Consider the following 13,131-nt stretch of genomic DNA (forward strand, 5'->3'; position numbering starts at 1 on the left):
TATATATATATTTGTATAGAGGTTTGTGGTGGAATTTTGCGTGCTACTAAAGGCACTATTAAATCTCCGAATTATCCGCATTCGTATCCTACAAATATAAACTGCACGTGGTTGATAATAGCGCCGACGGATCATAACTTGAAATTAGAATTCCGCGATATACAGCTTCCTGGCTTACGTCAATGCCGTCTCACTGATCACGTGAAAATTGAAGAGAAGCTTGTAGAAAATAATACCAGTAAGTAATGACTGGCAACGATTGATTAAATAGATTTGGATATAAACTTTTCCATTATTATGACGTGACTGAATGAAAATATTTTTTCATAGCTTCAATAATTGGTACTTTTTGCGGTCTTAATAAACCGGACGTAATCGAATCATCATCAAACGAAGTGTATGTGTACTTCCAGAGCAATAACTTAGCGTTCGTTAGTTATAAAGGCTTCAATCTAAACTTCACTGCTAGCCAAGAAAGTTAGTAAAACAAAATTATATACTAAACTATATATTTAAATATGTCTTATTGCCCATCATAATTTGCACGTTATTTATATAGTTTTTAATTACATACTAAAAATATTTTAATTATATATTATCTATTTGTATAGCGTGCGGCGGTTCAATAACCGCATTAAATGGAATAATTAAATCACCAGGATATCCTAATCCACGCACAAGATCAAGGTAAATTTTTTTTAAATAAAATTTTTAAACAATTAGTAGAATATTTCATTTATTGAATATTTATATGTATTATAAAAAAATAACGTATCAGTAATGTATTTAAGTTATTTAATATTTAATATTTAGATATAAAAATTATAAATTAATTAATTATTTAAGTAAGAATGATAATAATTTTTTGTATATTTAAAATTGGAGCGATATATTTATACAACCTTTATCTAAATATTGATGATATTTAGATAAAGATTATACGAATTAATGATACCGTAGGTATTGCGATTGGCGAATTACGTTACCGATGGATTATCAAATTGTGGTGAATATTATGGATATAGACGTTGTTAACGATCCTGGACCGTCACACGTGGGGTATGCACTCACGGTAAGTAATGTCACGTCAATAAGATATAAACAATATTTATTCCGGAGAAGGAATAAATACATAATGAAATTTTCCTTTCCCACAGTTTTATAACGATTTCCGATTTAAATCGAGGATTAGGATCTTGGGACAAGGGGGAACAAATATAGAGGAGATAAGAAGTTCCAGTAACACTATGATTATCAGCTATTGGTCCTCCGCCGGACATCGAGGTTTCAAGCTTCGGTATAGGGCTGAGGCTCCAGCTCGTAAGTTTCAAAAGCTGTCGTTATTTCCATATCCATGTACTTTATGTAACAATGCAATTTAAATAGAAATACATTTTCAAACTATATTTAATTTACCAACTTTTATTTAGTTAGATAAAACGTATAATGAAAAAAAGATTTTAACTAATTTTTATCGTAGCTTGTGGTGGAAGTCTGAGAGCAATTGGAGGCAATATAACAGGACCTACAAGTCCACCTTTTAATCAATCTTCATATGTTTGCAACTGGAAATTGGAACCACCCGAAAATATGATTAGTTCTGTTGGGGATAATCACTTGACATTGACAATAAAAGTCACCGGTATTTTGGGTGGACCTGAGCATTCTCAAATTATTAGAAGAAATTGCATTTATCCTCAATATATTGAAATTCATGGTAAAATAAAAAACACTAATATAATTCGTTCATTGATAACAATTATTAGAAACAATACATAAAAGTCAATTAATATCTATTATAAATCGTGGATAAATAAAATATTAACGTTAAATATTGCGTAGGTATTGGAATGATTTGTGGAAATATAACAGAACCAAGATATTTGAGAAGTCCGAAATTAATAAACGAATTGACGGTAATGTATTTTTAATATTTATTCTTATATTAATATTTATTCTTAATATGTATTCTTATCACTTATATGTATATAATGGATAAATAGTTTCAAAAATCTCTACGTAAATTAAAGTTATTTGCATTTAGTATTAAATGTAAAAAATAATTTTATTATTTCAACTTTTAGATAATGAATGGTACTTATGGAAAACGTATGGATTTCAATTTACAATATCAATGGCAACCTTGTGGTGGTGTTTTGCGAGAATCAAGATACACCATCAGATCACCAACGAATATTTCCTATCCGATAAATTGCGTTTGGCATGTAGATTATCCTGAAGGAGAAACGATTAAACTCTCTTTCAAAAAACTTGAGCTTGAAAGTAACTGTAACAGGAATTACCTTATTATCAAGTAAGATACTTTTTGTTCGAACTGGAAGTTGCAAAGTTTTCACAAAAATATTATTAAACATCAAGATCCGCTTTGATTAGTCTTCTTCACTCATTTGTGTTAAAGATATTTTATATTATATATCAAATCATTTTTTATTTAATGTATACTTATCGTTTATTTTTTTCATCAGGAATGGCGGAGCAACAGCACCGCAGATCGCAAAGTACTGTCTTCATACCACAAGTGAACTTCAAAAATACAATATTAACAGTATATCGAATCAGCTATGGATAGAATATTTTGCATCTGAGGGTACAGGTAGCTTCGAGTTTGATATAATGGTTGCCAGTACAGGCTGCGGTGGAGCTTTACGTGGTCGCAGTCGCGAAATCGCATCTCCAGAGTAATTACTGTTTTCTTAAGATAATAGAAATTGTAATAACACAATTTAAAAAAAAAGATGATTTATTATTGATGATTTATTTCCGCAATTTCAGATTTCCCAAACAATATCCAAACAACATCGAATGTACATGGGAAATAATAGGTGAAAATGGCTATCACTTAGGTTTAACTTTCGTCGATCGGTTTAGCCTGGAAACTAGTCCTAATTGCGAGAAAGATTATGTGCAGGTCTGATTATTATTATCATACTTATGATAAACATTAAATACTTATTTAAATTAATTTTGCTTTGCAATTTATTTTATTCGCTACAATTCACGCAATGACATGAAAAATGTGAATAGAGAACATTGTAAGTTAAAGAAATAATAATAATAATAACGTTACAGATATTTGATTGGATCGGAGAAGAAGGAAGTTATAATAATGGTGAATGGAAGAGTCTCGGAAAAGTTTGCGGCAGAAATACACCTGCGCCCTTTAACTCGACATCGAATCGCATGAAGGTGATTTTCCATTCGAACGAGGCAATACAATCGGACGGTTTTCATGCCATCTGGAGTGAGAATTGCGGCGGTGTTTTTGAAGCAACTGAGAAAGTTAATATCATTCAATCGCCATCGTATCCAAACGTCTATCCACCTAGCATTTTCTGTAATTACACCATTGTTGCGCCAAATGATGACATTGTCGTCGAGTTTACTGATTTCCAACTCGAACGCTGTAAGTTTTAATAGTCATCACTATCTTTTTAAATCCTGTGAAATACTATAGTATCCTTTTTATGATTATTATATCTCCATGGAACTTTTAAAAGTTTTAATATTCTCTGTATATTATATATAGGGCGTTCACGATAAATTTTTGTTACTTTTAAATAATAAGAAATAAAAATAAACATATATATATTTCTAACTTTTTTATTGTAACGAACTAGAAAAGTTTTTTACAAAAAATTATAAAATTTTCACATGTTACCAAACTCTCACATGAGCGCCTTTAATAGTACGAAGAATATATCGAGTTTTCGGTATTTCATTTCCATCACCAGATGCGCTATAGCATGTCGTTAGTCATTGTAACAATAGCGGCCGCAATTCGGTTGCATAAGGCATGTTTGGCACTTTGATGGAGAAAACTATATCTTTGATATACCTTTAGAAAAAAAAATTCAAAGGGGAAATATCAGGGGAATTAGTGGTCAGGGAATGGAACTCTTTCATCTCCAAATACAAACTTGAGCTTGACAACAAATAAAAAGAAATTTACATTACCTGATTTTTAAGGCAATATTAAAATCCCGGAGATTCATAGTGTATATCCTGCAAGCATAATGTAATGCCAGATTTTTTTCATAAAACTAACGACAATATATGTTTGTGACATAAATTAATTTTATTATCTCTAAAGCTTTAAAATAAAGAATATAATGAAAATGATAAAATTAATAAGAATTACTTTTAACAGCTCGTGGAGATTGTCGTTTTGACAATGTCACTACCATATCGGAAAGTGTGTATATGGCAGAGGAGGTAGAAACTTATTGCGGTAACAGCAAACCACCACTTTTAAGATCCATGTCACGAATAGAGATTATCTTCATGACGGACAAATATGTGCAGCGGAACGGTTTCCAGTTTAAATATTTCCTTAATAGTAAGTCTCTCCAAAGTTTCTTGTATATTAATGACAATTAACGAAAATTAAAATATAAACAATGATATAATTGTTAGACAAAATATAGATTTGTGATAAAAAATATAGATTTGATATATTGAGAAAAATTATAAGACAATTAGAGAAAAAAAATGAAAAACCATAATAAAACCGTTGTAACTAACAGGATGTGGTGATATTATCACAAAACCCACTGAGCTTAAGCCTTTGATGCATGGAGAAGAATACTTTGGACGTATGAATTGCACTTGGGTCATTAAAGCACCTCAAGGGAAGAGTGTACTTGTGCGCTTCGAGAAGTTTATTCTAGAGTTCAGCACAAAGTAAGCTTTTCACAAATCTATGTCAGTGAGTTTCTATTAAAAATTTTATTAAACTTTTATCATTAATTTGCAGTTGTTATTTCGATAACGTCGCCGTTTATGAAGGCGATTTTGTTAATCCGGACAAACGAACTGCTCTGGTTTGCGGTAACTTGACTGGTAATTTACCAACATTTAAATCCGAGTCTAATTCCATGGTCGTTAACTTTAATGCCGATAGTTCAAGGCATTTCGAAGGTTTTACAGCCAAGGTACAAAGTCTGTTGTACTAAATGTCATTCCGAAGTTGTTTAATTTAATAATAACAGCATCCTTTTTGTAATAATTATCTGCTGTCTTTTTTGCAATCCACTTTATTAACATATTTTCAATTAAATTAAAAATTATAACTATAATAATAATGAGCTTTTTTAGGTGCTATTCACGACAAGTCCAGCCGGCGGTTGCGGAGGATTAATCAATTTAACTTCGATTCAATCTGAATCGTTCAGAACGCAACAGGAGGCAACTTATCAACCATTCGAAGAATGCCACTGGACTGTAGTGACATCTTCAGCCAAAAGTATATTGTTTACAATTAATAGCATTGATATCAAGAACTCAATTAATAATATTACTCAACGTGATAAGTGCAGCGGTGATTATCTCGAGGTAAATATTTGCGCCTACGTCTAATACGTCTACGTCTGGTACTTTTAGAAATGCTGATAATAAGATTGTATTGTACTTTAATGTTTGCTTACTTTTCCTTGCAACATCATATTTGTAAAATAACATTTGTAAAAGACTGTATACATACATACACACATACACACACACACTTATATATATATATATATATATTGCAAGAAGAAAGAATATAGGAAAATATTAGTTCAATAAAATTACGATTATATTAACATATATTATAAGAATTAATTTAATATGCGTTTTATTGTTCTCAGGTTCGAGATGGTGGTGGACTTTATGCCGATCTTATTGGTCAATTTTGCGGTAATTCAGTGCCATCTCCCATGATATCTACTTCAAACAAATTATGGATTAGATTTTATACTGACGGTGTTACTGAAGGTGCCGGTGCAATAGCCACATTGAATACTGTCGATTGTAAGAAATTTTATACTTACTTCATAAATTTTATTTGTGATATTTGTACATCTACAAATTCATATCTCTTTTTTATTAAAATTTTTGTGAAACACTTTTAACAAATTTAAAACATAAATGTTACAAAGATAAAATTTTCTTGAATTTTTATCTAAATTTTACTTTATCAATGTTCTTTTTTTGATGATTTTTCTTATGTGACTTTCTTGCAGCATTGTGCAGTTTAAGTACTCGATTAGTAAACGAAACAATTCATGTACTTACTTCGCCGGATTATCCAAACACGCATTTAGCTGGAACACTATGTCGTTGGACTTTGCAATTTGCCAATAGATACAGCGATAGAATGCGAATCCGATTTATAGATTTTGATTTGGCGGATTCTGACAAGTGTGAAGATGAGTATTTAGAAATTACTGAGGAAAAGGTAAATACTGATATAAATAATATTTACTATTAATATTCTATTAAAATAATTATTATAATAGTTGATAATAATAATATCATTTTAAAAATATAATTACTCTTAATATTAAAAAATAAATATATATCTACAAATAATAAAAAATTAAACTGTTATCTTTTTTTAACAAATAGAAATATATAAATGAAGGATTCGGGACAAACTTTATTTATAGTGGCGAAAGAAGCCACCCAATTACCGTCGAGATGGTAAGTTTACTGCATTAGGAACTAATGCGTTTCATTTTGCTAGTAATCCACATTTATGTTACACACATAAAATATTTTATTTTATGTTATCTTTTAGGGTAGCCGGTTACCTTTCGCCTCATACAGATATTGTGGCAGCGAATTACCACACGATTATTACAGGTACTTAAACTTACCTCCATTAGTTCATTACAATGATTTTGAAAAATTATTTCAAACTGAATGTTCTCTCTTACAGTTACAGCGACAAGGTCAAAATAACATTTAGATCAATGTCCAATAACCACAAAGGCTTTAAGCTGGAATACAGTACAGCGAATTGCGATCGAAATTACACGAGCGAGCAGGGACGAATCCTTCATAATGGATTCACAAGCTGCTGGATCACAATCACTGTTCCAGCAAATCATACCATTTCTTTGTATTTCAATCATTTCAGCATTTACGACCCAGAGCAGTGCACGCTCAACGCGCTGCAAGTACGTTCCTTTACACTTGCTAAGGAAATCGCGTTTGAGAGAACACAGAAATTATTCAATTTACTTTGAAAACCCGAGTGACGTAAAATGTGTATTGATACGCATTGTAAGTTCAAGTTTCTAAATAGATTTATATATCTCACAGGTACACGAGGGTGACTCAAGTGGACCGCTTATAACGACGCTGTGCAGCACGGCAATGCCAAGCCCGATTTTCAGCTCTGGCAACAAACTCACTTTACACTCCTGGACCGAGAGCGCCAGCTCTTATCAAAGTTATGACATCATTTACACGACCACGGATGCAGGTAGGACGCGTTCGTGGCAGCGTGCACAAGTCCTCTCTCATTGCATCCGATTAATGTACGCTACCAGATGCGGAGAAATTATAACGCGCGGGAGATGATTTACGACATTGCGGCGCCTCGAGATACGCGCCATGTGAAATGTTGCGGTTTATTTTCGCGGGACACCGCACGAAAATCCGATTGCGATCTCGCGGCATTGCTTCAAACACCGCGCGAATTATAACACAAACGAAATGTACACGCAGATCAGCGTCGTTTTCATCTCAATATCAAACTTGCGCAGGTCGAGGTTGTGGCGGTCGTATATTCAATTACGGTGGCAGATTCACCTCGCCATTGTATCCCTATACGTATCGCAACAATACCATATGCACTTGGGACGTGAGCGTACCGCAAGGCTTTAAGATCATTCTTCAATTCCTTGTCTTCGACATCGGCACGAAGAAGAACTGCAACAACAATAATCTCAAAGTTTACGATGTCGTCCCTAGCGGAGAACTTTTACATAGCACGTATTGCGGCGGAGTGAGTGATTTCATAAAATATTGTAATACATTTTCAAATATCGCTATCGATAGATTCTACAATTGAAAGAACTGATTAGAGAATTTTTTTATGAAAATCTATTATGTATGATAACTACGATTTTTCATTTTTCTTTAAATTCATATTTTAAATGTTTCTTAAAATCTTTATTTTCATAAGATATATAATTAAACATATTTTTACAATGTATTTAGTCATATAATATAAAATTAAATATATTTTAATTATGCAAATATAATAACTGATATTTTTTGTATAGGATGATCCAGCTAGACTTGAGGCTGATACCAATCGAGTTCTTGTTAAATATACTTCGACAGTGAACAATATTGGATCAGGATGGGTAATTGTATTCATGGCACAATCAACTGGTAAGCATAAACGTTTGCCTTTCTACGATGAGATATTTAAATTCTTTTATGGAAACCACATAGTAGTTTTATGGAAGTCACATATGAGTCAGATATGAGGTAAAAGATAATAATTACAAATTACATTTTCAGTGCATCCCATCGACATAATAGAAAATTGATAAGGGAGACATCAAGACTGCAAAAAGTAATTTCAAATTTAATGGAAGATATTCTAAAATTTATATGTGTAATTTACTATCGATATATGAAATAAACAAATTTGCCCGCTATAGAAAGCATTATGTTCGAAATCTCTTCATAATATAATATTATCATTAATATATAAATATTTATTTAAAACCTTTGTAATAATATTATTATTAATATGTGAACATTATTATAATATTATCATGAATACATGAATGTTATTATTTCGATGCTACACAATCTTTGTCATCCATAGATCGTATATCTGGATATGCTCTTCCTTGTAGATAGAGGCAGTAAATGACAGATTGTATTTTCTATCCTTCGTTGTACCAAGTGTACGACGAGCATGCTCCAACAAGACATGTTCTCTGATGTACAAAACATGTTCAACAGTTTCAAATGTGTCGTGCAATTCATTCGTCATTTTAATCTATAAGTTTTAAATCAATAAATTTTGCAAAAATTATAAGACAATGTGATGTTTATTGGAGTAAAAATGACAATCTTTTCTTTAATTTATAAGTACTTAACGATATTATGATTTCGCTGGTGAAAAAATTGTATTTAAATTATTTCAAGTTTCTAAAAACACTTTTTTTTAAATTACGAAAGTTTAATAAAATTTCAAAAAAATTTAACTAAATTTGAAAACATGCACTTTTTTAGCTTTTATCAATTGATTATCTATATGCTTCATCAGTGCGCCGATGTTTGCGCAGTGATTTCATTTTAAGAGAAGGATAAAAAATTATATTTTCTCGCCTTATCAACTTAGTTCTCTGAGTCAGAAGGCGTATCCAGATACGTGAGATCTATGTCGTCGTTAGTTGAAATTGAGGGATCTTCTTTATGTTCGTTCTCATTTGTTTCAATTTCGTTTACATTGTCTTCCTCTATAAAAAGATTTTCTTTCATTGGCTTTTCCTCAATTTCTTCTTTTTCTTCTTGCACTGTTTCACGCTTTTTTTTATTTTTCTTGCACTCCTTTGTCTCCTGAGCTTTATCTTTTTTTGTTTTGTCGACAGTTTCTTCTTTTCCGGAATCTGCAGATGTTACATCAGCTTCCTCTTCTTCTTGCACTACTTCACGCTTCTTTCTATTTTTCTTACTTCTCGTCGATGTTTCCTGAACTTCCTGTTTATCCGTCTTTGTCTTGCTCAGAATTTTTTCTTGCTCGGAATCTGTAGATGTTACATCAGCTTCGGATAATTCTTCCTTTTGTCCTTTAGATTCTGTGCTCTTGGGTACTTCTTCGTTTCTCTTTTTCTTATTGTGTTTTGTCTTCCTTTCGTTTTTGTGAACAGCATCGTTAACTTGTTCAGAATTATCTGATTTGGAGTGCTTTGTTTTCCTTCTTGGAACATCATTATTTGGATTTTCCTCTACATTTCCTACTTCCTCATTATTTTTCGATTTTTTCCTATGTTTCTCTTCTTTTAAGCTTTTCTTCGATTTTTGATAAATTTCAGATCTTTGAGGATCTTCAACTAATGTTTCGGATTCTTTTGATCGCTCTTTAGCATTTTTGTCTTTTTTATTTTGCGTTCCTGTTTTATCTTTCAAGTATTTTAATTTTTTTTCGATATTTCTATTTTTTTCTTCATTTATCACTTCACCATTTTCTTCACGTTTGGTCCGCTTGTTTTTCTTTTCTGGCTTATAAGAATTTTTCGCGTCTAAATGTTTTTCGGAAGAGTCTTCGTTGTTTCGTTCTGAGCTATTTTTCCTTTTCTTCTGCTCTTTCACATGTTTGTCTCTTTTCTTGGACTGTTTATCCCTAAAAAATATTTCAACTATATAGAAATTTAATTATATAGAAATTATACAGAAATTATCTTCGATTAAAAATGCAAATTTAAAATAAATAAATAACAAACATTAATCAATCGAAATAGAAAATTTAAAACCAATGATTTATTTATTTAGGTGTTCGTTGAGACGTAAATTTATGCATTTATAAAGCTTATCCAAAAGTGATAATTAAATTTGCTACACTGAGAAAATAAAATAAAAATGTTGAATATATGGCGAGAATTCGAATAAATGTTTCTATTCTGTTCGTCGGTTACTTACTTTGCACGGTATTCTACATCGACCTTCTTCTCTTTTTCACCACCGTTTTTTGATTCTACATCCTTACTCGATTTTTTTGCAGAAGTTTCAGCAACGAGTATTGCGACTAACAAGAATGCAGTCAATAATATCCACAATCTGCACAGACAAATTTAGTCTTTTATTTCATATTCTTATCAGAAATTTTGAGACGTGCGAGATTAAAAATTAATTTTGTCTGTTCTAATTTATTTTTCGTAAATGAGCAAGAATTAAACATTTTGTTTGTTAATTAAATTTAATTAGCAGCTCTAATATACAACGATTAATTTATACTTCTTCGTAAAATTTGAAAATATTTTAAAATCTAGTGTATCGTTCGAAAAATCATAAAAGATCGTCACAGAAAGAGCAAGTTGAATGTGTCTATTTCATTCTTAAATTTAGTTTTTTCTTACCTCATTATGATTAATTATCTGTATTAATTGTATTTGATCGCACTTTGATTTTCTTCCCGCACGTATCACGGTCTAACGTAGCACTATCTCTGCTCAGGTATTACTTGCCTCTTATATCTCATATGTTGTCATCAAAGATATCTTGATAAATACAACGAATGTACGCTCACGTCTCAGTGATTTTGCGAATTCGATATCACGTGCTATCTGTATGAAAGCTTCTGAGAAGGACGGAAAATATTTTAACGTTAACGCGCAGAGAGATTCAAATACGAATGTAACACTTTGATTAAATTCGCATATAATCGCAGACATGATCTGAGGTGTTTTACTGAGATAATAAGCTATTTTCTCGTATGCTTCCATTAGATATATGTATTTTCATGTAATGATGTAACACATCGGCTAACTTTCATAATTAGAATTACATATAATTCATATATTTCAATCGTGGTGGATATCTTGTTCTACGGATATCTAATCTAATGTCAACAGCAAAATTGGTTGATTTTGCAGCTTCTGACGTTAATAAGTACTCAATGTACACGATAGTGAAGGTAATAAACAACTTTTACGTGCTCATTTACGAGAAGCTTTGATAAAATTGTAATTAAAAAAATACCTTTTGACGTCTGTAAATGAATTAATACTGATAAATTTGAGTGTATGATAGTTATAATACTCTCTTAACAAAAGCTATATAATTTGATAATGCCTTTTTTAAACTGTTATTAATAATGATAAATTTTAAGTGTTACAAATGTAGTAATATAATAATCCTATAATCTCTTTTCTTTCTTATTAAAAATTGTATGTCTTTTTTTAAATATTTGTCTTAAAATTATATCGCGTCGTAAATTGTTAACTGGTTTTTTTGTCGAAATTACTATTTCAAATAAATAATAAGCAACAGTTATAACACCTTTCTAAACAACGTATGATATGCTTTTTAAATTTTCTCAATACTACAAATTTACTATAAAATTTCTACAATAGTAATATAATAATAAGATCTCTTTGTTTCCTGTTCCTACTAAAATTATATTCAGCTTTATCAAAATTAATATTATAAATAAATTAAATAGATGCATAGAGAGTTAAAGTAAATGTATAAATAAAAAGAAGGATTATATATAAGAATCTATAAAGAAAATATCTTAAAAAAAACTTTAATTTTGAAAAGTAAACATTAATTAACAATTTATTGACAAAAAATAAAATTGTACATTTCTCCAAATCATTTTATCTAACAAGATGTGTAATAATAAAAATGTATTATTTTAAAAATAAGCAAAAATGAAAAATTGTATTATTTGAACGGAACAAATATTTGTAGTCAAGAAATTTAGCTTTTAAAATCATGAATACGCAAACTTCTTTTATTTATATTAGGATAAAACATGCTCGTTGTATAAAATTGTTATTTAATATTTATTTTCTACAAATAAGATTTTTCTAAATAAAAAATTGCCTTAACGAATTTTTGTACCTACTGTATGTTCAAAATAAAATTTCAAGTATTAAGTCGTTCCAATTATAGACGCGTTTATTATCTGTTTTCACTTTTTATATTACTCTCGGAAATCGTGTGCTTTTGTTATTCATTCACGTATTTATCAAGCAGATGACGTCTTATAACGACGATTTAAGTTCACAGATTTGAAACTGAAATTCTCGGTATTCTCACTTTAGTAAATCTTAAACAGTGCAATCAATCTTGCGTCTTTGTTTTGTATAAACTGAAATACGTATTTTTAAGAAGAACCGTGTCCAATTTAATAAAATATCCTCAACTATTCTACTAGATACATATAAAAATTTAGGTAACATAGTCACTACATTTTTTAACATTTTTAGTTGAACAACAAAATGAATTTTACAAAACTCGAAATGGGTGAGAGTATAGTTCGTTCATGGAAATTAGATATTTATTATCGGAAGACAGTAATTAATTATTTATTTGGAGTATTAAAAATCTTCCATAAATAACAGAACTTTTAATATTAAAATTAAATAATTAATTACGGTTTTTTGGTATTGACCAGTATTTTATTTCTGTAAAAGCGGATAGCATAAAAACAGTTATAAAAGAATTCTTTTTTTCGTGATTTACCATTTACAAAATGAATTTCTGTTTCATTCCATTTCTGTTCTAAAAGTATTGAACGAGAGTCAATATTTCGCTTTTATGTCGCCAATTTCGAATTCTTTTTCATATTTCAAAATATATCTTTTTCCCCCCCCC

The 13,131-nt window shown here is 30.4% G+C and overlaps 2 protein-coding genes across 2 annotated transcripts in view; one reads left to right on the plus strand and one right to left on the minus strand.

Annotated features, from left to right (window-relative positions):
• LOC108756803 (cubilin) overlaps positions 1–8,500 on the plus strand; it is a 21,104-nt gene extending 12,604 nt beyond the window's left edge. Inside the window, exons 30-53 of the mRNA XM_018500866.1 lie at positions 20–238; positions 331–477; positions 612–687; positions 961–1,072; positions 1,158–1,320; positions 1,481–1,717; positions 1,843–1,916; positions 2,085–2,314; positions 2,487–2,699; positions 2,794–2,929; positions 3,091–3,424; positions 4,169–4,357; positions 4,545–4,701; positions 4,775–4,952; positions 5,116–5,352; positions 5,646–5,808; positions 6,021–6,235; positions 6,406–6,480; positions 6,578–6,642; positions 6,719–6,959; positions 7,105–7,267; positions 7,551–7,792; positions 8,073–8,184; positions 8,317–8,500. Coding sequence (XP_018356368.1) covers positions 20–238; positions 331–477; positions 612–687; positions 961–1,072; positions 1,158–1,320; positions 1,481–1,717; positions 1,843–1,916; positions 2,085–2,314; positions 2,487–2,699; positions 2,794–2,929; positions 3,091–3,424; positions 4,169–4,357; positions 4,545–4,701; positions 4,775–4,952; positions 5,116–5,352; positions 5,646–5,808; positions 6,021–6,235; positions 6,406–6,480; positions 6,578–6,642; positions 6,719–6,959; positions 7,105–7,267; positions 7,551–7,792; positions 8,073–8,184; positions 8,317–8,345 — 4,007 coding nt within the window. The 3' untranslated portion in view covers positions 8,346–8,500. The remainder of the gene's footprint in view (positions 1–19; positions 239–330; positions 478–611; positions 688–960; positions 1,073–1,157; positions 1,321–1,480; positions 1,718–1,842; positions 1,917–2,084; positions 2,315–2,486; positions 2,700–2,793; positions 2,930–3,090; positions 3,425–4,168; positions 4,358–4,544; positions 4,702–4,774; positions 4,953–5,115; positions 5,353–5,645; positions 5,809–6,020; positions 6,236–6,405; positions 6,481–6,577; positions 6,643–6,718; positions 6,960–7,104; positions 7,268–7,550; positions 7,793–8,072; positions 8,185–8,316) is intronic.
• A 496-nt stretch (positions 8,501–8,996) lies between these two features.
• Positions 8,997–10,989, minus strand: LOC108756808 (ABC transporter F family member 4-like). The gene is made up of 3 exons (XM_018500874.1): positions 10,887–10,989; positions 10,450–10,587; positions 8,997–10,153 (listed from the first exon to the last, which is right to left on the minus strand). The coding sequence occupies exons 1-3, from the start codon at positions 10,889–10,891 to the stop codon at positions 9,148–9,150; spliced, it is 1,149 nt and encodes a 382-aa protein (XP_018356376.1). The 5' UTR covers positions 10,892–10,989; the 3' UTR covers positions 8,997–9,147.
• Between the last annotated feature and the right edge of the window lie 2,142 nt (positions 10,990–13,131).

Source organism: Trachymyrmex septentrionalis, unplaced genomic scaffold, assembly GCF_001594115.1.
Source record: "Trachymyrmex septentrionalis isolate Tsep2-gDNA-1 unplaced genomic scaffold, Tsep1.0 scaffold13, whole genome shotgun sequence".
NCBI classification, from domain to species: Eukaryota; Metazoa; Arthropoda; class Insecta; order Hymenoptera; family Formicidae; genus Trachymyrmex; species Trachymyrmex septentrionalis.

Coding starts and splice junctions, on each gene's coding strand:
- LOC108756808 (XM_018500874.1), bottom strand. Junction 10,154..10,449: donor GATGTAGAATACCGTGCAAA/GTAAGTAACCGA, acceptor AATATTTTTTAG/GGATAAACAGTCCAAGAAAA.